Genomic DNA, 25,496 nt, shown 5'->3' with positions numbered 1-25,496 from the left:
CAGAAGGCTTAGTCCATGGTTTCTTAGCACAGATGAGATTTTTTTTTAATTATTTTATTTATTTATTTGAGAGAGGGAGATAAAGAGGCAAGTAGAGAATGGGCTTTCTGGGTCTTTGGCCACTGCAAACCAACTCCAGATGCATGTACCACCTGGTGCATCTGGCTTTATATGGGTACTGGGGAATCCAACCTGTGTACTTCAGCTTTACAGTCAAGTGCCTTAACCATTGAGCCATCTCTTTAGCCCTGCAATGATGCTTTTGAAACTGTGTGTGCAGCCTAAAATCATGGTGGGAAGTTAGTTTTAGAGCAAGTGGCTCACCTCATCACAGAGAGAAGAGACCAAAACTGCGTACACCTTTCACAAGCAGGGTGTGAGTGGTCAGCTTCCTCTCTACTAGTTGCACCTGCTAGTTTCTTCTAGCTCCCAAAAGTGTCATCAGCGTATGAATCCTCTAATACTATGTCAGAGGCCTCACAATGTTTGGGAAAGATTTCCAACCATGGCAGAGCTTGTAAGGCATGTTCACATTTGAGGAGCATTATGTTGGTAGATTTAAAGTACACGATGGACTAGATGCAAATATGAAAATAGAAGTGATCAGCACTGGCTACTGCTATGTAAATGGAACAACTGGTTAATCTGATGTGGTTACAATAAAGATAAACAGATCTTTTTAAAGAGGATACTTCAGACAATGTAGAAGTCAAGGGTTTGGCTCCAGTCATGACACTTTAAGCTTATCATATTAAAAAAACAAGTTGGAGGTCTTAAGTGTAAATTGGATATATATGTCAAGAGCTCAGGGCAGAGTGTCAGGTAGAGATGAAAATTTTATACTCATTAGATTTTAAACCTTTGTAATTAAAATGAGCTCTGCTAGCATTAGAGCAGAGTTTGAAAAGTATACGAAACACAACCAAGGAAACTAAGAAGGAGCTACCAGTGGGATGTGGAAAAACAGGAGGGCTGTCACGGGAAGTCAGGGAAGAGCCCTGATCTTTAGCACAGCAGCAGGGAGAAACTGTTGATAGGAGTTCAAATGGGAGGAACCTGAAAATTGGTCCCTGGAGGTAGTCAGCATGTGCTGTGGCCAATTTGACAAAGGTGGTCTGGTGAACAGGGTGATGATTGCCTGACTAGATTATAAGCTACAGAGAAGAGGAGGGCATAAAGGAGAGGCATAAATAAAAGACAACTCTTTTGAATTTTTTTTTCTATAATGAGGAAAAGAAATTTGGACCATACCTAAAGATTAATGTGCTTATAGGTTTAGGTACTAAAATAGGAATGAAGGTCAAAATCATATGCTGGTGATGCAGTTGGGGGTGTTCTAGAGAACAGAAGACAGTGATAAGAAGAAAACTAGAGATGAGAAAAGATGTGTGAAAACTGGCTGGTGTGGTGTTAGAGAAATGGAGATTTTTTTTCATCTAGGTATTTCTATTGTTTTAAATATTTTCACTTACTTATTTAGTTGAGAGAGGGAAAGAGGAAGAGAGAGAGAATTGGCGTGCTGCGCCAGATCTTCCAGCCATTGCAAACAAACTCCAGATGCATCTGCCTTATGTGGGTACTAGGTAATTGAACTAAGGTCCTTTGGCTTTGCAGGCAAGCACCTTAACTGCTAAACAATCTTTTCAGGCCCCTATTTTTTTTTTTTTTAGTAAAATAAGAATTAAATAACAGTAGGAACCAAGGAAATACCAGAGATTTGTGCATTAAAGCACTGATGTGATTTGGTCATCTTAGTATGAAAACAAATGAAAATGAAAATGAAAATGCAGTGTAGGGCTGAAGGACAGGGCTGAGGAGCCCTTTCAGATATGACAGCACCACTGATGTGAAATAAGTGGCATTTCCTGCAGTAACACTGACCTATGTTGGGAGACCAATGTGAGCTTACTTAGGATATATGCAAGAAGATGCTTTAGCAATGCACCACAGAATATGTACCAAGTAAGAAGGAAAACAGAGCTTAGAAATGTGAGCAAGTCGGGCTGGAGAGACGGCTTAGTAGTTAAGCACTTGCCTGTGAAGCCTAAGGACCCTAGTTCGAGGCTTGGTTCCCCAGGTCCCACGTTAGCCAGATGCACAAGGGGGCGCACGAGTCTGGAGTTCGTTTGCAGAGGCTGGATGCCCTGGCTCGCCCATTCTCTCTCTCACCCTCTGTCTTTCTCTCTGTGTCTGTCACTCTCAAATAAATAAATAAATAAATAATGAACAAAAAATATTAAAAAAAAAAAAAAGAAATGTGAGCAAGTCAATGCATGATCTTCATGGGACCAAGGAATAGCTCTATAGGTAAAGGAGTCAAGTGGCAGGAAGTTCTTTGACCCTGGGTATAGAAAACCCCTCTAGCCAATAGTGTTGAGCTGAACGATTTTTTCAAAAAACATTTTTAATTTTATTTATTTATTTGACAGAGAAAGAGAGAGAGAGAATGGGTACACTAGGCCTCCAGCCACTGCAAACGAGCTACAGACGCATGGGCCACCTTGTGCTAACATGAGTCCTAGGGAATTGAACCTGGGTCCTTTGGCTTTGCAGGCCAACACCTTAACTGCTAAGCCAGCCCTCCAGCCCTGATTTTTTTTCAGCTACATGCACAGAGCTTGAAACCTTTTGAAAGTTGTTGATAAGATTTATTGTTGTTTTCAAAACTTTAAGCCTATGATTTTATACACTTGCAACTTATCAGAAATATATCTATTGAGAAAAGCAGCATTCATCAGGACTGAAACTATATTCCTTTATATTTCAAAATATTTTAAGTGTCCTAATGGATCGATCTGAAAATCAAAACATCATTCAAACCCAAGAGGCTATTAGTGTGCCACCCTTAAGTGCTGCTTTGTCTCTCTGGTTATTATTCTTTCAACAGTAATAAAGCAGAAATAACATCACTAAACTTGAATGCTAATCCACTTCCAGAAAAATGTGAACAGAAAACAAATCTTACAAAATGGCATCTTACAAAGCCATGCCAAGTGGTCTTTAGAAAACTGTTAGGAGAGCAAAAAGCCCATAGAGTAAGGCACAGGGGTAGGCAACGAGAAGCTGTTGTCCATCCATGTCCAAAGCCGAAATGAAGATCTTGGACGCTGAGAAACTACACCATCCGATGATGAGCAGAGCTGACGTGGTTCCCAAGGCACCCCTGTGGTAGAGACAAAGCTGTGATTGCCTTATACACGAAGACAACTCACACAGGGCCACTTCTGCCATGCTCTTGGTCTTGGTTCACCATCTACAGCTTCTCTCTCCATTTGCAAAATGAGAGTAATGAGTAAAGACCCCGACCAACTCGAAGATTGATTTGATTAAATTTGACTAAAATTTTTATTAAAATTCATCCTATACACTTGATATTTTATATTTTAGCAAGAGAGAACAATAAGAAACATTATCTATAGCCAGTTTCTTCTGTCAACTTATACAAATAACAGCTGCTGTAATTCTCATGTGCACTATGGTAATGGTACTACAGATTTCCTTTCCTCAACTTTCTTCTTGATGGCTCATGGGACATGACAAGACAGGAAAATGGAACTCTCGTCCAGCAGGGAATGGTCCTTATGCCTCCTGTGTCCACTTAGGTTTTCATCAGAGGAAGCAAAGCCTGGCATGCTCAAGTACAAACTGAGCAGAAAAGCACAAAGGCTGGACATGCTGGTGTGCACCTTTAATCCTGGCATCTGGAGGCCTGTGATGGAGGATCATCCTGAGTTCAAGGCCACTCTGAGACTACATAGTGAATTCCAGTTCATCCCGGGCTAGTCCGAGATCCTACTTCAAAAAAGAAAAGAAAGCAAAACAAAAAAGCCAAGCATGTGGTCTCCAAGTGCAACCCTAAATGGCCACTCTGTATGTTAACTAGGGGAATTTGCATTTTGTTAAATACATCCGTATGTAGTAGATTTGTTCAAATTGCTATCCTCACTGTGGCCAGATGTGTATAATCCCCAGCATTTGGAAACCTGAGGCAGGAGGATTATGCATTGAAGGCAAACCTGGGCTACCTACCAGAACCCTGCCTAAAAAAAAAAAAAAGAAAGAAAGAAAGGAAAAGAAAAGAAAAAGAAGAGAAGCACACACACGACAGACAGGTGAGGCTGCCAATGTAGCTCAGTGATTGTGTGCTTTTTTGACATGAGCAGGTTCCAGGGTCCAATCCCCAACACTGCAAAGACAAAAAATAAAAAATGTACTAAAACAAAAAACAAAATTATAAGAAGTAATTTAGTTACTGAGAAGCAGCACAGCCCTTAGGGAGTATGGCCCTATGGAAGGAAGTTAGGACACCAACACCTGAGGGGATTTAGTGAGTCCTAAAATCTCCCTCTCACTCTCTTTGCTTTCAGGCTACTATAAGGTGACTATCTCTACTCCACCACAATTCCCTTTTCATCAAGTCCTGCCTCTGCAGAGGCTGAAAAATAATACAGAACCAACCATGGCCTGAAACTGAGCCAAAATAAATGTGCCTTCTTTAAAAAATGATTTTCTCAGGTATTTTGTCCCACTGGCCCGAAGCTAACTCACATAACAACCCTTATAATTTCACAGAGACAACTTAATGAAAAAGTCCAAGCCTAACAATTTTCCAAATCTAAGTTATAGTTTTTGTTTTATTACCCATAATCTTAAGTTCTTGGAGTTGTTCTAAACTATTCTGTTATGTTATAAAAATTATTTGTGATTATATCAATTAAAAGTATTGAAAGTTTTCTCACCTACTTATCCTGTTATTGGTAAGTTCTATATATATATATTAATTTCCCCTCCAATATATCATTAATAAAATAATAATATGCATCATCAAAGATGGAAATGCAAGTCATGTCCCCTTTGGGTATGAAAGAATGAGCCTTTCAGGTAACAGACAACGGTGTAGAGACTTGCTTGCTATGACTCATGTGCTGGTGGGTACTTTGTCCTTATTATTAGTTCTGAATTGCGAATATCAGCTGCCTGAATGAAGGAAGGAAAACTGTATTGACTGAGCAGATATGTTGCAAAGTTCTCCAGAACTAAAATACTCATCAGAGATCCTGGGGATTCTGAGCTGCAAAGAGCCCAGCTCAGAAAGAGCAGCGGCCCCCATTGCCTAGGAGCAGGGAATCTGTCACCAGGCAGCATTGCCTCTCCCACCATCAAATAAGTGAATTTTCTGTGGTTGTTCCGTTACCCACGGCAGAAGTTTAGATTGAAGAATGTGGCAACTTAAAGAAGTGCCGGTTTTAAGGATCACATGGCTGAGTTTACTTAGTTATCTTTCAAGCATGGATATAGGAACATCACCTGGGCCAAACTGACCTACGTTTCTGACTCAAGGTGTAGCTTTTAACAGACACAGTTCATCCAGTACGGCTGACAAAAATGATGAGAACAGGCTTCACATTGCCTTGGTGTGGCGAGCCTCAGAGAAGATGGTGCATGTGGTGGTGACCGGTGTCCATAAATACTTACTGCAGGGAAAAGAAGATGGCACAGCTGGACAGGATGACCATGGGGAGTAGGCAGTAACCCAGCACGCTGGCCACACAGCCATAGGACACCCCTGCAGAGCTCATCAAGTTCAGTAGGGCGTGGATCCCAAGGCAGCCAATGCCACTCATGCCGTACACGTAACCGAACTGAACTTTTCCCGCCTGAAACAATGCAAAGGAAACAATTGGGAGGGACAAGCACAGGAGGAGGCTGGGATAGCTATCTCACAGAGAGCACTTGAGAGGCAGCTCAGTGCTGCTACATAACGTCACATGCCACCACCCAGAAACTGAAGCTTCTGGCAGAAAAAATCACTACCTGGAATACGGACTCTGATCCTAAAAGCACCCTGGATGTTCTTGGGATGGGTGAGGCATTTACAGAAAAGAAGGAATGAATACTGCCAGGTTGATTTTTTTCTCATATTTCTGTGTATGTGTGGTGTGGGTATATCGATATTCATGTGTATGGGTACATGAGCACATGCAGGAGGACGTCTGTGTGGAGCCACAAGGCAACATGGGGTGCTGGCTTCAGGAATGCTGGCCACCTCTTTCTGAAACAGAATATCTCATTGGCCAGGGATTCACCAAATAAGCAAAACTAGCTTTCTATCCATTGAGGCCCAGGTGACCACTTGGCTTGGTTACACCATACTAAGAATTACAGGCATGCACCACCATGCCTGGATATTTTTTTAAATGAATCATTTTATTTATTTATTTGAGAGTGACAGACAGACAGAGAAAGAGGCAGGGTGAAACAGAATGGGTGCCCCAGGGCCTCTAGCCACTGCAAATGAACTCCAGATGCATGCACCCCCTTGTGCATCTAGTTAATGTGGGTCCTGGGGAATCGAGCCTCGAACTGGGGTCCTCAGGCTTCACAGGCAAGTGCTTAACAACTAAGCCATCTTTCCAACCCATGCCTGGCTTTTTAACGTGGGCACTGGAGGTCATATTCAACTCATGAATACACAGCAATTTCCTATTTCCTCAGCCCATGAATTACTTACTTTTTTAACCAGATAAGTTTGAGGAGTAAATATTGCATGACTGAATGAACATAATAACAAAGCATTTGTTTATTTGTTTGTTAGTTAGTTATTTGAGAGTCACAACAACAGGCAGCTAGAGAGAGAGCGAGAGAATGGGTTCATCCCGGCCTCCAGCCACTGCAAACAAATTCCAGAAATATGCACCATTTTGTGCATCTGGTTTACATGAGTACTGGGGAACTGAACTTGGTTCCTTAGGATTTGCCCTCAAGCTGCTTAAACACTATGACGTCTATCCAGCCCTCCATCTTCTGCTTCTAACTTGTTTTTATCCCCTTCTTGGTGTAGAATCATAGCCTTTTCCTCTCTGTGCTTTCTTTCTTTATTTATTTTTTTTAACAAAATGAAACATTTTTCTGAACTATGAGCCAGGATATCTTCTCAACTTAGGTGGAAATATGTTTCTTTATCTTTTGGGTGACTCAACATCATTATTTCAAGGTATACATAACAGATATAGATATACAAAACATAAGATCTAGCTGAATTTAAAGACACAATGTCCTCCTGGAAAGCAGAAAAGTAGAATTATAAGGAAAAGCACAAGTTATTAAAGAAATCATAAGTTTCCCATTCTCCTTTACCTGCTCCCAGTAGCCTAACCTGAAACAAGGAAACCCTCTTCATACCTCACAGGTTAGAGATGGTCTACAGCAAAGGAAATGGTGAGCAAAGAGAAGGGAGCTGTTCATTGACAACATGGGAGTCTCACAGAAAGCAAGAACTACACTTTAGGATTATATATTTACCAAATCAGTGTTTTCCTCCAATTACTCCAGTATGACATTTTTTTCTTCCTACCAAGAAAAAATATAAATGATCTCCTTCTGAGTGAAAATTTGACTTGGTGGTTTGATTTTTGAGATTATATTTTTATCCAGTGGAAGCAGCTTCTCTTGGTCACTATTATTGGTTGATTACAAATGGAATAGTGAAGGAAACAATTTTCAGTATTTAAAGCCCCATGCTTTCTTCCTTATTTCCAGTCAGTCACAAGTAAGGCCAGCCCAGAAGCCCAGTCACTGCTGTTGGACATTACCAGAAGCAGCGTAGCTCCCAAGGCCACACAAAAGAGGATGGGCCCTGCGAGGTCTGTTTCATTCATGATGCCGCCATCTGCTGGCTTCATTGGGTTTAACACTGTCAAGGTTTTTTGCCATATGTGATCAAAATTTATTCCAAGTTCTGTAAAAGGAGCAAAGGAAAAGAACAGGGAGGTAAATATAGAAAGACAAAGGAGTTACATTCTCCAACGGTAAGCCTATCTGATTTCTTTACTTAGAATCTTTCACTCACTGTTTAAGTATGTGTAATTAAAGTTTGAGGGCTGGAGAAGTGACTCTGGTTAAGGCGCTTACCTGTAAAGTCTGACCAGGGTTTGATTCCCCAGTACCCGAGTAAAGCCAGATGCACAAGGTGGTGCATGTGTCTCAAGTTCGTTTTCAGTGGCTAGAAGCTCTGCTTCACCCATTCCCTGTCTGTCTATCTGCCTATCTATCAATCATCTATCTGTCTGTCATCTATCGATCAGTATTATATCTATCATCTATGGCTCTCTCTGCCTCTCACCCCCTCCTTCCTTCTTTCCCTCATAAATAAATAAGTTTGAGAAAATGTACTTTTACCTTTTATGACAGGGACATGGCTCAGTGGTTAAAGTCACTTGCTTACAAAGTCTGTTGACCTGAGTTGCCCAAAACCAACATAAAGTCAGATGCAAAGTAGTGCAAGAATCTAGTACCATTTGTTTGCAGTAGCAAGCGACCCTGACACACACACACACACACACACACACACACACACACACACACACAATTGTGTGTGCATTAATATCTTTTAAAAATAAAACATGGTAGTTAACAGACCAAAAACTTCTACTTGACCCTTTTTGCATTTACTTTACCTATATTTTTAATTAACACTGAAAGCTTGCCATAAACTATGTATAATGTTTTAACTAGCAGAACTATGTAAACCAAAGATACTCCATTTAGATATGGGAATTTCTCTCCACTGTATCTAATAAGAAAACTAATCTTAAGGTGCATATTCGAAATGCCACAGAGGAGAAAGGAAAGCCTCTTTCTGTAGGAAAAGTAATCATGATGCACCGGCATGTGTTTATAAAACAATAAGGCTCAGTCAATGTGCTCAAAGTTTAAATTCTTGGGACAAAGAAATCCTTCCCTTTAGAAGTAATAGCATGTGTAGTAAATAGAATAAAGTATCCAAAATTAATGAGGTTGGTAACCATGAGTCAAGATGGGTTACACTTGTCTCACTGCTTTTCTCCAGTGTATTTTCCAAAGATATCTTGCTGTCGCCTCACAAACCCTCTAGTAGATTCCCCTCCTCTTTTATTATTTTTTTTTCAGCCATGTGATTTCCACTAAATATAAAAATAAAATTTGGCCCATCCATTTCTTTTATCACTAAGCCCCTGAGCTAAGGTGTATCTTGGGGAGGAGAAAAGAACAGGCAAAGAGAAGCCTAGGACTTGACAGCGTAGTGACAGGCATCAGAAGTCACCTTCCTCCCATCATTTTAAAACTACAGTAAGTGTGAGGTAGAAGGGCAGGAGAACTGAAACTAGCCTGCAAGTACATGCATTTCACTAAAGCGAGCCCTGGAAATGGAAACTAAGAGTGACCAAAAATCTTTAAATGAGGTAGGATTCCATTGTAATTTTTCAAATACTAGAAGATTCAAAATTGAGAAATGTTGTAGTTTAACCCATTTCATATGAGGCTGATGTCATTTTGAAAACGAGTTTTCTTTTTTTTTTTTTTTTTTTAATTTTATTTATTTATTTGAGAGCCACAGACACAGAGAGAAAGACAGAGGGAGAGAGAGAGAGAGAATGGGCGCGCCAGGGCCTCCAGCCTCTGCAAACGAACTCCAGACGCGTGCGCCCCCTTGTGCATCTGGCTAACGTGGGACCTGGGGAACCGATCCTTGAACCGGGGTCCTTAGGCTTCACAGGCAAGCGCTTAACCGCTAAGCCATCTCTCCAGCCCTGAAAACGAGTTTTCAATTGTAACGTTTACCCTAACTATATTTTCAATTTCACAACACAATAATATGTCCCTTGATCAACATGATATTTTTTCCTTCAAAAGAGTAATTAATTATTTTAAAAAAACTAGCCAGGTGTGGTGGCGCACCCCTTTAATCCCAGCACTAGGGAAGCAGAGGTAGGACGATCACCTTGAGTTCGAGGTCATCCTGAGACTAATTCCAGGTCAGCCTGGACAAGAGTGAGCCCCTACCTCAAAAAAACAAAACAACAACAACAAAAAAAAAAACCATAAAAAAAATCTCTGAGAAAAACATGCTTCATTAAGTATCACCAAGTATTTCCTACCATTTATTTCATGGCATAAGTAAGTTCTGTAAAGATTCCAATCATTAAGGACTTTACAAAATAATTTTTATGTTTTCTTAATATTTATTATAAAAGGCTATACTCTTTTATTCCTTCACCCTGTTCCCTTTTCCCTAGGGCCCTCCTCAGTGGAGTTATGGAATCCACTGGAGGGTCATGAAGGCCTCAGTCAGTCCCTGTATGGTAGTGGAGATAAGGAGGCTGTGCCTCTGGGTCTACCAAATATTTTCATGAGAAAAAAATAGTTTATGTTTTCTACTGAAATACATACCCACATTATTTTGTTTTCAAATTTATTAAAGCATAAATGAATTTAATTGTAGGCCACAATTTAATGCCTTATTATATAAAACAAAAGGTAAAATCTAAATGCAAAATTTACTGTTTTGCTGTCATCTAGTGGTAGTAAAGGATATATTATATGGAACAGAAGGGAAGTTAGATCTTCATTTTTAAGTTAATTGTGGTATAGACTGATATTTATGAAAGGTCAGTAATTTATCTAGCTTGAAACTGTTATTCTTGAAGATGATCTTGTTAACTTTTTTTATTTTACACTAAGTATACAATCAATTAATCACATATTATCAACAGGAAACAGCACCACAGGCAGCCAGACAAGTATCCTACTGCAAAGCAAGAAGCAAGAGCACATTTTCAAATAACATGCTTTGTGCACAGAATCTTCTGATCACAGTTTCATAACTTTGTTAGCCATTTTTAAATGTGCTCAACTAAAATAGGCATGTCAGTTTATCACCTTCTCCCAGAAACAGTGATTAGAAATAGCTCTGCCATGTCTTTGGACATATGAGATTTGCAGCTTCCCCAGACTCACCTAGCCTGAAGAATCTGTTGGATAAAAATTCTGTATATTTCATAAATTTGAAATGAAAAATCATATTATGTACTTGCTTCTGTATTATTTATTTGGTAACATTAATAACAACACAAAAAGACCAAGAAATCCTGAACTTCATGAAGTAGGAGGAAAAATTTAGTACAATTTTCATTCAAAATAAAAGAAGCATTAGGTGAGAATACATGCCAATTTAATATATAAATACAGAGGTACTTGAGATAGCTGGCCAAGATCTGTTTTAATAAATATGGGGAAATTTGTTAATTGCTAAAGAGAAAAAAGTTATATTCTTACTTTGTGCACTAAACTAAACCATTCTGGAATCAAAAATTTAAATATAAAGCAAAAGAATTATTATTTTTTTTAATTTTAGAGCCTAAAAGGGAATATAAGCACAACATGGAGTGGAAGAGGATTCTGAACAAAAAAACCACTGAAAATAATCTTCCAGGAAAAATATTTTGAATTTCAAAATATAATTATCAAAATTTCCTAAGCTGGGTGTGGTGGCACATGCCTTTAGTCCCAGCACTTGGGAGGCAGAAGTAGAAGGATCAGTGTGAGTTTGAGGCTACCCTGAGACTATGTAGTGAATTCTAGGTCAGCCTGGGCTAGAGTGAGACCCTACCTCAAAAATCAAAATAAATAAATAAATAAAATAACAACAATAAAAACTTCCATGTTTCCAAGAAACCTATGAACAAATTTGATGAGAAATAAAACAGAAAAATTTTCAAATACAGAATCCAGAGAATAATTAATATCTTTACTTTATAAACATCTCTGAAATAAGAAATTTAGATAATATCAAGAAATTAAAAAACTAAAAAAATAGGAAGATATCAATAAACTTATAAAAACCTGTCAGTTTTTAGTACTATAAGGTATTATAAATATAATACAAAATATTCCCTTTCCTCTCTCACTATCAAATTTACAAAGGTATTGCATCCTCTACTGTAAAATAGAAGAGAAAATTTCCTTTCACATTCAGTTTGACAGTGTTCTAAGTACTTTTGGCCAAATTTTCCCAATGTTACAGACACATGCCCGAGAGAGATGCATAGGTGGAAAGATTTGTGCATGATGTTCACCAAAGAATTCCTTATTATGGAGAATAGCTTTTAAGGTATGTTTAAATTACGGTACTTCTCCTAGAAAAAAAAAAAAAATCACATGGTCTCTCTTATATGTGAATCCCACCTAACTTTAAAAAAGTTATTATTTGTTTATTTGCGAGAGAAAGAGGGCAAGAACATGCACACATAGACTTGCTGCTGCAAACAATCTCAACTCATAGGTCACATACTGCTTTTGGCTACTAGGGAACCTTGACCACTAGGCTTTGCAAAGACGCACCTTTAAGCACTGAGCAATTCCCTCAGTCCCCTAATTAAGTTTAAATGTTTTTATATATGTAAATAAGAAAATGTGAGTGTGGATACCGGCTACAATTCAATATAGGCCATCATGAGGAGGGAAAAAGTGGAGATAGAAAGGGGGAGGATTAGAACTCTGGTCCTCAGGATCTCCAGCCCTTCACTCACTGAGCTATCGCCTCAGGAGGCAAAGAAATAAACAATGTGTTAGTTAGAGGCAGTTGTGCTCAAATGAGGCAAATAATTGTCTTTTGATGTAAATATTGGGAATTATAACTATTTCTTTTCACTTGACTACAAGTAACGTTAGCCATTGCCTGTACCAACTTGGCTCTCCAATTGAAACCTGCTTGATATCCAGGTGTTCTTTAGTATGTATATTTCCAATACCACAGCGACATTCCTTAAGAGCAAAGGCTCTTAAAAAGATAGAAAATTTCTACATATTAAAAAAATTTATGAAGGGAACCCCTCTGGGATCTCCTAAGGCTGTTAGCTTTAAGAACCCTGAGTTTCCTTCCTAGCATTCTAGAATTCTGTTTTCCGTCTACCCATGCCAAGCTGACATGAGAGTGCTCACAAAAGTCAGGGAAGAAAATAAACCTTCATTATCTCCATGTCAACAAGTATTAATTTGAAGAACTCTTCCCTTTGCTTCCTGGCAAACATATGCCCACATACATGCATACATACATTAGAATGAAGCTATTACAAAGTGCCTCATTAGCTGGGTGAGAAGGGCAGTTGCTTTGGTATGAACACTTTTTCAAAAGATCTCCTGTCTGTTTATACATGGCCAGAGTCTAAATTTAAGAAACAGTTAAGAACCACAACAGAAGAGCTATCCCAGCAACTTCACAGGCCTGCCTCCACCCTCCCACACAGGCCTGCAGCACACTTCCTGTGGCTGATATGTCCCGGGTTGTCAGATGCTCGTGGTATGCAGGGCAATCACACATGAAGCTCTGAACGAGACACGGACAGCATGCGATGCTGTTCTCCGAGCTGTACACACGTCAGTCACACTGCCTTAACTTATCTTCTAGCAAAGGAAGCTCTTCATCAAAACTGTCAATGGGAGGACATTGTGAATAATAATCCGAATTAGACGCTGGCTGAAAAACTTGTCCTGCATATCCTGAGGGCAGGAGCATCTCCGGAGGAACAAGAGAGGCAGACTGGGGCTGCTCACTGGCTTGCGGTCTAGCAAAACAAAAACACAGGAAAGTCTTCATGGTAAGTACATGGAGGAAAGTATACTCTTGCTTTTGTAAATTCGTCTGGGTTTTATGAATACTTACCCATGAAAGAAATAACCTGCTTAAAATTTAATTTCCGCTCAAAGTAATTTAAAGAACTGCTCTTCTAAAAGTAGAATCTACAATGACCAATATTAAGCCTGTGCCAATATTAATTAAGCAATGATCTTGTTTTTTTTTCAATTAAAATTCTATACTGTTAATCCCATTTTACAGAAGCCACATGGTTGGCAGACCAAATGGCCCAATCACACTCACACTGTGGATTCTGGCCTGAAGTTTTCTCAACAATGTTCTCTTCTCTACCTCATTCATACTGAGGGCCAATAACCAACTTTGAAGCTTCTAAAAGTCTGCAGAAACAGCTGATGATGAAAGTATACTTTTAGTAATATAAAGGAAAATGGACATTAACTGTAATTTGTACAGAAATGCACTCTCCATTTCTAACTACTCTTAGACAATTATTTCCCAGCAGGTCATCCTTGAGCATACACAGGACCTCAATGAACGCATTAGGAGTGAGCATTTGCTTGTCTCTTTTAAAAATGTGTGACTAATTGTGTTCTTAATATCTTTTTAGATGTGTGTTTAGTTGTTCTTTTACCATTTTCATAGAAACTTGAAAAATATTTGATCATTGTAAATAATTTTTTGCTAGAGTTAGAGAAAGGGGGAGAGCATAGGAGGCCAGTCATTCATTTGCAGTTTTCATCTGAAGGACTGAGGAAAAAAATCAAGAATTGTCCATGAACATTTTTAAGGGTTTGTTAGTTTCCCCAGGGACCTTTATATTAAATTATATAGTCCAAGATACTGATGTTTCTAAATCCCTGTGATCTAATCCCTTTGTGCTGTAATATTTACAAAAGGGCCCTTTTCTTAAAGTTGACATACAGAGAGATTTTGGTATCATCATTGTGGCATTTTGCAAATACAATTAGTTCCTTTTTTAAAAAAAAATTTTGTTATTTATTTGTTTATTTATTTGAAAGTGACAAAGAGAGAAAGAGTCAGCAAGAGTGAGAGAAAGAATGGGCACACCAGGGCCTCCAGCCACTGCAAACAAACTCCAGATGCATGTGCCCACTTGTGCATCTGGCTTACGTGGGTCCTGGGGAATCGAGCCTTGAACTGGGGTCCTTGGGCTTCACAGGCAAGTGCTTAATCCCTAAGCCATCTTCCAGCCCCACAATTAGTTCTTTTTAATTCCAGAACTCTGACCTATTCACAACCCCCCCCCCCCTTTCCACTCCTCCTCTGGCATCTTCCCCATCCTTCTGTTCTGTATGTCCACTTCTGACTGCAGTTCTCTTTATAGATTACTAAGGGCTTTTGACTGTTTTTTTTTAATTTTTTTTTAATTTTTGGATTTTAAGGTAGGGTCTCACTCTGGCCCAGTCTGACCTGGAAGTCACTATATAGCCTCACAGTAGCTTCAAACTCATGCGATCCTCCTACCTCTGCCTCCTGAGTGCTGGAATTAAAGGCGTGTGCCACTATGCCCAGCTATTTCCTTTTATTATTAAACTTAATATAGATACCGACATAACATATACAATGCTATTTATGTATCGAAAATTGACTGAACAAATAATCTATTTTGTATAATATTAACATTTCCCCACCACTCATTTAAGAGAGTAAAACAAAAATAAAAGAGAGACTGATTGAGATGGGGAGGGGATATGATGAAGAATGGAATTTCAAAGGGAAAGTGGAGGGAGGAAGGGTATTACCATGGAATATTTTTTATAATCATGAAAATGTTAATAAAACTTGAGAAAAAATAAATAAATAAATTTATCCTACAGAGGAAATCTCAAATGTTTTATTTAGAAAAACCAGCATGTTCACCTCCATACTTCCCAAACCATCCACAATCTATACTGATTGCTCTATGTATGGTAGCCATGTATCATACTGTTAATCTTTTTTTTTTAAATAAAGCAAGTACACTACCAAAAATAAAACAATATGTTTTGCATGAGAATCTTGGTAGCTTGTCTAAATTATAATTCTCATTTTTGTCTTGCAACTTTCACTTTGTACACATTGACTATAATGTTTAACATGCACCATAATGAACAAAACCAAAATAATAGCAAAATACCACCCAGGAAACTCTGAAAATACTTCAATTTCACATTGCCACTTTTTTCCTTGAAAGTATTATGAACAATCATACATTTACTTTATTTTTTTTGCATGTGCATGTGTGTGTTAAATGCATGCATGTGTGTATATGGCTGAGTGTGTATGTGTGTGTGTGTGTGTGTGTGTGTGTGTGTGTGTGTACACATGCACATGTGTGTGGAGACCAGAACATGGCATCAATTGTCTTCCTCCATCAGTCTCCACCTTACTTACTGAAAGAAGTCATCATCTTTTAAAAATATTTTATATATTTATTAATTTTCAAGGGCAAAGAGAAGAGAGACATAAAAGAGAGGGAGTGGAGGGGTGGATGTACCGGGACCTCTAGCCACTGTAAGCAAATCCCAGCTGCATGTGCCCCCATATGCTTCTGGGTTCTTAGGCTTCACAGGCAAGTGCCTTAACTGCTAAGCCACCTCCCCAGCTCAGAAAGCATCTTCTTGAACCCCCCAGTCAATGATTCAGGTAGCCAGTTTGCCATGGGGATATGACTGCCTCTGTTTCCAGGATATTGGGCACACACTACTCACACTCATTATGTGCATGGATGCTGGGGGTCCAAACTTAGCCCCTCAAGCTTGTGATTGAGCCATTTTTCCCATAACGCAAACACATACTGTGAATCAACAATTAGTCTCATGTAGTGTTCTCTTTGGTTTTTACTAAGTGGCACCAATTCAAAATGGCTGTGTAACTGGGTTCTTCTTCTATTATTCATGACATCTATCCAGTCTATTATATCCTTGCATGGTCACAGTATCAGGATTTGTGGGACTATGTACTTTCCTGTGTGCTCTGTTAAAACTAGTGCTGAATGATTAACATGTTAGGCATAGTTGCATATGTTAGATTAATGCACTTGATATTTAAGATGGCAAAGATAACGGATGTATTTGCATCCTGTACAGCAATGGAAATTTTGCAGAGTAACAGTGGAATGTTTTCTTCTAGGCCCCAGCACATCTTTGAACATCCTTTAAAGATAAAGATCCAAATTCCAAATCCCAGCACTTGGGAGGCATAGGTAGGAGGATCGCCATGAGCTCAAGGCCACGCTGGGACTCCACAGTGAATTCCAGGTCAACCTGTGCTAGAGCAGGACCCTACCTTGAAAAACCAAGAAAAAAAAAAAAAAGAAAAAGATAAAGATCCAAATACTGAAGTTGTGAGTTGTGATGATTTCTAATTCATCCTTTATTCCAGCTGAAATAAAATGTCAACTGAATAGGACAAAAAGGAACTAGATGGTCTCTGACTGATGGGGCTTAAACATCATCTATCTTTTTGTGAAAAAAAAAATCAACTTCAGTGTCGTCAAAGCGAAGACCAATCAGCCATATATTTTTTTTTTTATCATATCTGTCTTTTACTTTTAGCACTGTGGAATTGTCTTTCTCCCAGTAATGAATGTCTAATTATAGGGTTTATCCTGAACCAGTAGAAGTACTGAACTCCACCCCTGGAGTTGGACACCCTGGGATTATCTCCCTGTTTCATGATCTGCAGCAGTCACATCAAGGGTCAATGTGATGGAGGTCTTAGAACAGTGTGGTTTGCATGGGAGTTGAACAGTGAGCACTGGTGAAATACTGCATATACCTTGCTTTCTAAGACTTATGGATTATACTTTCTTGACATCTTCCTTGCACCAGAAATAGGATGCATTTGTGATAGTTCTCAATGACTGCCTCAGAGAAAATCAACATTAGTAGGAAGGCAAGAGTCTGTGTTCCTTCCATGTGGGTCATCTTTACTTCCTACTTTATATTCCATTGAAAACTCAAAATGTTCTCCAGAACACTCTCCAGTCCTACAAAAAGACTCTCCTCTGTACCAATGCCAGGATCTTAGTCTTTGAGCTAAAAAGTAATGACCATACATCTTATTCATATAAAACCCCTCCATATGCCTATCAGTTCTCTAATATTCTAGTTTTTACTTTCATTCCAGGAACATAAAGCTCTTGCTAGCCTTGAGAGGCTTGTCTTTACTTATACAGTAGTGGGTTCAGGAAAGAAATAGGGAAATTTGTTTCTACTCTTTTCGAGTCAGCAGGACATCACCCTTAGCTTTAGTGCAAATACAGAAAACCACTGTGAGAAGTCTCACCCGCAATAATGTCTGTGTTTGGAAATGTTTGTTGTGTGCTTTGTCACATAAGAGTTTGCTGTATATTTTATTAGAGGGTTTGACTTCTATCATGATGCTCAACTGATGTTGCTATCCTTTTCAGTACTAAGCCTAAAAGGATGAAGGTGGCAAGCTCAGCCCAATACTATAGGAAAAGCTAGGCTGTAATTTAGGTGGTGAGGTACATGCCAGTTCACGAGGACAGCTCACTGTAAATGTACCTTCACATCCTGGTTTGTAGGCAAGCACCTTAACCACTGAGCAATCTCTCCAGCCCCTCTGGCTTGTATTGTAATGTATGTACACTTTTTAAAGGTAACATTGCACCCCTTATGGAAACTGAGACCACAGAGGTTTTCAACATGTACAACACAGCCTCTTGAAACAGCCTAACAATATGAAAAATCAGCAGCAGGGACTAGGGACATGAGTCCATGGATAAAGCCCTTGCTGCACTAGTGAAAGGATCGGCATTTGTATCCCTGGCATCCACATAAATGTTGGGCAGGTATGATGACCTACCTGCAATCCCAGTGGTTGGGAAGCAGAGACATGATCCTAGGGCAAACTGCCAAGTGATACTATTTGAATTGATAAGCTCTTTGTTCCAGTGAGACACCCATGCTTCAGTGAATAAAGTGAAAAGTATTTGAGGAATTTCTGATGTCAGACTCTGTCCTCCACACACTTACATGTACATGCATATCTGCGTTCACATGTGAACGCACACACATGTGAATTTGAATTTGCATGCATAACACACACACAGACACACACACACACAATGAAAACTAAATGTCAACAAAGAAAATAACCTGTTGTCAAAAAAGGATTTAGTGTGAACTTTCAGAAACATTTTTATTTATTTTTATTTGCAAGCAGAGAAAGAGAGAGAAAGAGAGAGAGAGAGAAGGAATGGGCACATCTGGACCTCTTGCCACTACAGATAAACTCCTTATTCATGCCCCACTTTGTTTATTGGTTTTACATGGTTACTGGGGAATCAAACCTGGGCTGTAAGGGTTTGCATGCAAATGCCTTCAACCACTGAGCAAGCTCTCCAGCCCCCAGAAACATTTTTATCTATGTGAGACTCCATTCAGCTAGCAAAATCAGACATGGTAAGTGTACTTTGCAAAAGCATACTGTACAGGATCAGCATGATGGTTGTGTGGCCTGGGAGGTGGGGGTGACCAGGAGAACCAGGCTTATGAAACATCTTCAGGTGCTCACCTGTCCAGGTAGGTGCATAATGAAACATTTAGTTATGTTTGAAATATTAAAGGAAGAATGTTCGAGATGTCTAGGGATTCTGAAAAGATTATGATTTAGAAGTGGTGTGTTGACCTCCTGTCCAAATTCACAGGCTTTCCATTGACTCTCCAAGTCATAGAATAGATTTCAAGCTTTGATATTCCAAAATGTATAGTAGTATACTCTAGCTATAGGTGGTTAGAAATTATCCCTTTCTGAATGGTTTAATTCTAATGCAGCTTTTTTTTTCTTTTGGTGCATGTATGTGTGTGTGCATGTGTATGTATATGGTGTGCATGCACATGTGTGTGCATGTTCATATGTGTGTGAGTACATATGTGCATTTGGAAGCCAGAGTTTGGCACTGAGTGTTTTTCTCAATCACTCTCTACCTTAAATTTTTTTGAGATATGATCTCTCATTGAAGCTAGACCTCACCAATTAGACTAAACCCCTTGCTAGTTAATGGTTACTGGAGATAAGGGGTCATTTTTCTCAGTGGTTTAGCTCCTGGTAGGTTGCCTCTTATCCAGTAAATAACCCCCAACCCATGCTCAATAAGCAACAGTAGTAAAAGTCAGTGGGTTGCTGAAAGGAAGAAAGACATAATTAAAGAAAAAGAGAAGGAAAGGAAGAAAGAAAGAAAGAAAGAAAGAAAGAAAGAAAGAAAGAAAGAAAGAAAGAAAGAAAGAAAGAAAGAAAAGGAAGGAAGGAAGGAAGAGAGGAAGAAACAAGAGGAAGGAAGAAGGAAGGGTAGAGGAAGGGAACAAGGGAGGAGGAAGAAAGGTAATAGTAGGAGCAGGTAATTGTTGGGAAGAAAGTATACACTGATAGTGGGAGAGAATTAAGAGAGGGCAGGGGGTGCTAATTATGATCAAATTACATTATATAAATGCATGAAATTGTCAAGGAATAAAATACTTTTCCTCCCAAAAGAAGTTCTTCCTTTTTTACTCTAAAGGAACAAGTATATTGTAACTAAATAAAAATTCTTGCATTGTCATGGTAAGCACAGCAATTGAGCCAAATTGTGATTTAAAAAGAGAGGGGGCTGACACTACCTACACAAGACCATCATAGTAGGAGGAAAAGATGATGAGATCAAAATGAAAGAGAGACTGATTCAGAGGAGGAGGGGATATGATGGAGAATGGAGTTGCAAAGGGAAAGTGGTGGGGAGGGGGATTACTGTGGTTTATTGTCTGTAATTATGGTAGCTGTCAATAAAAAATTTAAAAAAAATTAAGGATAGCTAGGGCTGTAGAGATGGTTCAGTGGACAGTGGATAAGTGTGGTTCGAGGCCACCCTGAGACTCCACAGTGAATTCCAGGTCAGCCTGGGCTAGAGTGAGACCCTATCTCGAAAAACCAAAAAAAAAAAAAAAATAATAATAATAATAATAAATAAAATCTATTATGAAGTAGGAAGGGGGAAATATGTTATATGTCCTTGCACTATTTTCCTTATGCAAATATGTATATGGATAAAATATTTTTTAAAAAAGATAAAGAGGGTGTGAAAGAACTATAGATACAAGAGAAGAAGGGACAACTGTTTGGTGGGTAAAACGGCACCAGCAAGAGGAGGGAACAGAGGATAGGGAAGAGGAGTGGAGAGATGAACAAAAGCATTTAATGTGCATGCTAACATTTTAGAATGTAACCAGTTAGTTTATATGATAACTAAAAATAAATAAAACAATGAAAGTAATATTAGAATAAACTTCACATGCTGGGAAGGAAAGCTAAGCAAGAGTTCTAGGATGGAGGAAGAAGAGATGGCAGAAAGACATAAAGAGACAGCCACAAACCAATTGGTTAGTAAAGAGTATCTTTAGCATTCTTTTGTCTACTACCAAGATAACTGTCCTTTGTATTCTTACAAATCTCACCACAGGGGTAATGAGCGCATGTTGCTCTGACTTGAGGTATATTTTAATTCAATTATTCACAGTATCAGTAAGAAATAAAATATCTGGAATTGCTTTAATATACACGAAAAGTCACTGACCATGTACATCATCAAACTACCACTAACAGGAGACTTCCTTCACTTTTAAGCTTATAGTGTATGCTGGAAATAGGACTTGGATTAAAATGGTGAATGTCTGAACCATGCTTGGACACCATCCTGATGCCATGTAATCATGAGCTTTCCTGATTTGTTTAGATCACTTTCTGTCTTTGTTATCTAGATTTCTGCAAAATATTGATATGAGCTGGGGAGATGTTTCAGCAGTTAAGGCACTCACCTGCAAAGCCTAAGGACTGGGGCTCAGTTCTACAATACCCATGTAAAGCCAGATGCACAAAGTGGCACATGCATCTGGAGTTCCTTGGCAGTGACTAGAAGCCCTGGCACACCTATCCATTCTCTCTCTCTCTCTCTCTCTCTCTCTCTCTCTCTCTCTCTCTCTCATCATAAATAAATAAAATATTATTTTAATTTTAGTATGATTAATCAAATGGCAAAAGATTATTGGGTTGTGTGTGTATTAAAAATCTGTAATTCATGGGTCCCTTCTTAAGGAGAGAGGTTTATTTTACTCTTACTGGATAGTACCAAAACACAAATGCCATTTGGAAAAGATAATAGATGAAAGGAATAGAAGTTTCAAGACAACTGCTTCCTTTCTGAAACAGGAGATCAGGGATGGAAAAGCAATTAAATGCTCTCATTTTGGATGATATGCTTATACTGATATTTCTGGAGTAACCTAATGTGTAAGGCCTCCCTAAGCTTCAAGTTCATTTCTGTTGTTCCTTTTACTTCCAAAGAATAAGTCATAAAAGGTGGGATGATTCTGGGCAGGATAGAACAGGAGGAGAATGTTCCAGATCATCATTATTTTCAGTTGTAAAAAGATAACATAGCAAAATCTTCCCTACCATTTGGAATAGGGTTTACTGAGAATAGCAAAAATAAACCCTAGAAAGCTGCAGTTATTGCTTGTGTATGGAGGAAGATCAGTCAGTGAAAACAGGGTCCAAATTTCCCTGGGCTAAGATAAAACTAAAATCCCTTCCTCCCACTCTGTCATATTTATTCTCCTTTTCCCCTCTTTCCATCTGGAGCTTTTAAGGTAATTTTTCTTTGTTTAAGACAAGATTTCAATAATGAATACATTTTAAGATTCCCTATAAAGTTATTTGGTCTAGGTTTGTTGTTAAAGTCATCATACATCCTAGTGCACCTAAAATGTTTTATTGTTTTTGTTCAAACACTATTATTAAGAGAACCAATTTTATACTAATAATTTATAATATAATATAATACATATAATAAATATATATAATATAACCTAGATTATCAAATGAATATAGAAACAACTGAACAACTAAAACAGTAAGATAGCAAAGTACCCATTGCTTTTGAAATCAATCATAGTTTCTTTTACTTTTATTTTTGTTTTATTGACAACTTCCATGATTGTAGACAATAAACCATGGTAAGTCTCTCCCTCACCCAACTTTCCCCTTTGAAACTCCACTCTCCATCATATCCCTTACCCCTCTCAATCAGTCTTTCTTTTATTTTGATGTGAACATCTTTTCCTCCTATTATGATGGTCTTGTGCAGGTAGTGTCAGGCACTATGAGGTCATGGATATCCAGGCCATATCTGGAGGAGCATGTTCCAATGACTCCTACCCTTCATTTGGTATTTAATATACAGTTTCCTGAATATTGTTGCAATCATCCACTGTGACAATTCCATGAACTTATGGTACTAATGCCCTTACATCTCAGATGAACACAGAAACTGTGTCTTTCCAATGTCACTAAGTTATCCACTGCTAACCAGGGAAATTTTTTCTTATTTTGCATACAACATATTGCCACCACTCAAAGCAAATACTAAATTATAAAATATTTTGTTTTCTTTTCAACTTTTATCTCAAATAAGTAGTACATTTTTCAATACGTTTCTGTAAACCCCACCAAACTACTTTTCATACTACCCACATTGGGTAACTCCCCAAAATAAAATCTTAAATTTTATAACAAAAGAAAACTTTGATATTTGTTCTAATCTTATGTTTGTAGTGGCATGAATTTTTGAAAGAAAATTGACACTCAGTAAGTGTTTTCAAATTAGATGAACTCTATTTCTCAAGTACCATCCAGAGAATAACATTAAGGGAAAATGCTTCTAATTGCTTTTGTCTTTTTCAGGCTCTTTTAATTTTTTTTTTTTTTTGAGAGAGAGAGAGAGAGAGAGAGAGAGAGAATGGGTACATCAAGGCCTCTCGCCACTGCAAAGGAACTCCAGACATATGTATCACCTTGTGCATCTGGCTTATGTGGGTACTAGGGAATTGACCCGGGGTCTTTAGGCTTAGCAGGCAAGTGCCTTAAACAATAAGCCTTATCTCTATCCCCCAGACTCTTTCTTAAATATGACTTTGAAATGTATAGATGAGACTTTCATTTGACATGGACCCACATGAGAAAGGATCTTTGCAGAAAACTGTCCTTTTTGTCATTTGTTTTGGGGGTTTACTTAGATATGCTCAGTAAACTGTCTACTCCCATGAAAACCTCCATACCAAGAACCAGTTGCAATTAATATTGAAAATATAAAAATGAGAGCATATATCCTCAACATACAGTACTTACAGCATTCCATAGGCATTAGATGCATTATAGCTCTGTTCCTGATTATCAATAGAATAATTCGACTGGTAAAAGTCTATGTCATATTGTTCCAAATTGGACATCCTGAAAAGAGTAAGTGCTATTTTTAAACTTAGTTTATCATTCAATTGATTGTTGAGACATTTATAAAAATTAATTGTTGATGTGGCTATGTCTAAATTCCTATCAGAGAGCAAAGTTAACTATTGGTGGAGAATAAGCACTATATACCAGGAAGTCACTTGTCGAAACATGTTATTATGTTCAATTATTTTTGTCAAGTTTTCACATCTTCCTAGCGTGACTTCAACCAAATTGACTTGTTTTTTCTGAAATAAATAACCAGTATTATGAATATTTTATTCTTAGCAGTTTAAGATTTAAAACTTGATAAAAGTTTGGACATTTTTCCTCTAAGCAATATGAATTTCTCACTGAAAATACAAGTGTGCAATTGTGTGTGTGCACAAGTACACACTCTCTCTCGCTCTCTCTTTTGAAAATCCTAAAAGTAAATTGCTGATAATATTGAGTTTGATTTTTCTAAAAGTTTAACATTTGCTAACAGACCTCTTCTTCTCCAAATCAAAAGGCAGACCTCAGGCTGCAGAGATCGCTCAGCAGCTAAGGAGCTTGCTTGCATAGCCGGCTCTCACGTTTGATTGCCCAGTACCCACATAAAGCCAGATGTACAGTGGAGCGCATATGTCTGGAGTTCGTTTGCAGTGGCAAGAGGTCCTGACACATCCATACTGTTTCTCGCTCTCCATCACAAATAAGTAGATAAAATTTCTTTTAAAATGCAAATTTCTACACACTACCCCCTAGTTCTCTCCTGGGATTTGGAACATTTTACTCCCATTGCCTAGAACATTGAACATGGACTCTGGCTAAATTAGAGAGAGAAAAGCTCTGTACTGCTAAGAGAAACATTTTTATCTTTCATAGTCTCTGCTTAGTTTCTATTTACTTCTGGGAATAATAAGTTTATGACCTTGAACTAGACCTTACAACCTGGAATAGTGGATGGAAAAAAAAATGAAAGAGGTGGGGGAAGAAGATGCTAGTAAGGTAATAGAAATTCTTTGGATAAAAAGGTAAAAGACTTTTGAATTAAACAGATATGAGTATTTGACTCAATATCTTAATCTTATTTTTTGACAATCTTTTTTATTTTAAAAGAGTGATTTTAGAAACCACTAGGAGTAACTCATATAATAATAATTTATGGAACACTGCTGATAATTAATTTCAAATAAAATTGCATAAGCAGATTTAACTCTAAGAGTGTCATTAATCAGAGCAGTTCAAGTAATGACTGTTAAATATATCAAATTTGTTCAATTCAATAAAAATACAGAAAGGCTTTTCTAAAATTACATGCAGCAATTCATATATGTGGTATAATAAATCAAACTCTTTCATTAATAATGTGTATAAAAGCAGCTATGAATTATGTAAGACAGTAATAAATATTAAAAAAAAACTTATAAAGAGCTTAAAACTTAATACCACAACTTTATCAGCCCATAAAAATGTATTACAAGGCATAGAGAGTGATTCCCCTTAAGAAGACACTAAGGTTTTATAACATGCAAAGGTATATGTAACATGACTACCGGTATTTTATTTCTTACATAATGCTGCTTCACATTTATCCAAATGTTGAGTATTTTAGAAGGATCAGATGGATCAAACACATACCTGTATGTATTCTATGTGGAAAGATCCTCCAGTGAATGTAGAATTGCATGAGGAACTTGAAACAAATCAGTTGACAAGAAGATGATGTGCTGGCTATATATAAAAGTTTCTAAATTTGTACTGTGACACTGTGAACAGATGCTACAGCCAGAAGAAAAGACTTCCAAAAGCCAAA

The 25,496-nt window shown here is 38.1% G+C and overlaps 1 protein-coding gene across 1 annotated transcript; it reads right to left on the bottom strand.

Annotated features, from left to right (window-relative positions):
• Positions 1 to 3,000: 3,000 nt before the first annotated feature.
• Positions 3,001 to 23,700, bottom strand: Yipf7 (Yip1 domain family member 7). Its single transcript, XM_012948876.1, is given in 6 exon segments — positions 3,001 to 3,163; positions 5,476 to 5,657; positions 7,593 to 7,738; positions 13,204 to 13,382; positions 17,223 to 17,237; positions 23,600 to 23,700. Coding segments are annotated over 6 exon segments (786 nt in total).
• Between the last annotated feature and the right edge of the window lie 1,796 nt (positions 23,701 to 25,496).

This window comes from Jaculus jaculus, chromosome 11 (genome assembly GCF_020740685.1).
Source record: "Jaculus jaculus isolate mJacJac1 chromosome 11, mJacJac1.mat.Y.cur, whole genome shotgun sequence".
In the NCBI taxonomy this organism is placed as follows: domain Eukaryota; kingdom Metazoa; phylum Chordata; class Mammalia; order Rodentia; family Dipodidae; genus Jaculus; species Jaculus jaculus.
Note: the sequence above shows the minus strand (reverse complement) of the source record. Positions and strands in the feature narration are given on the sequence as shown.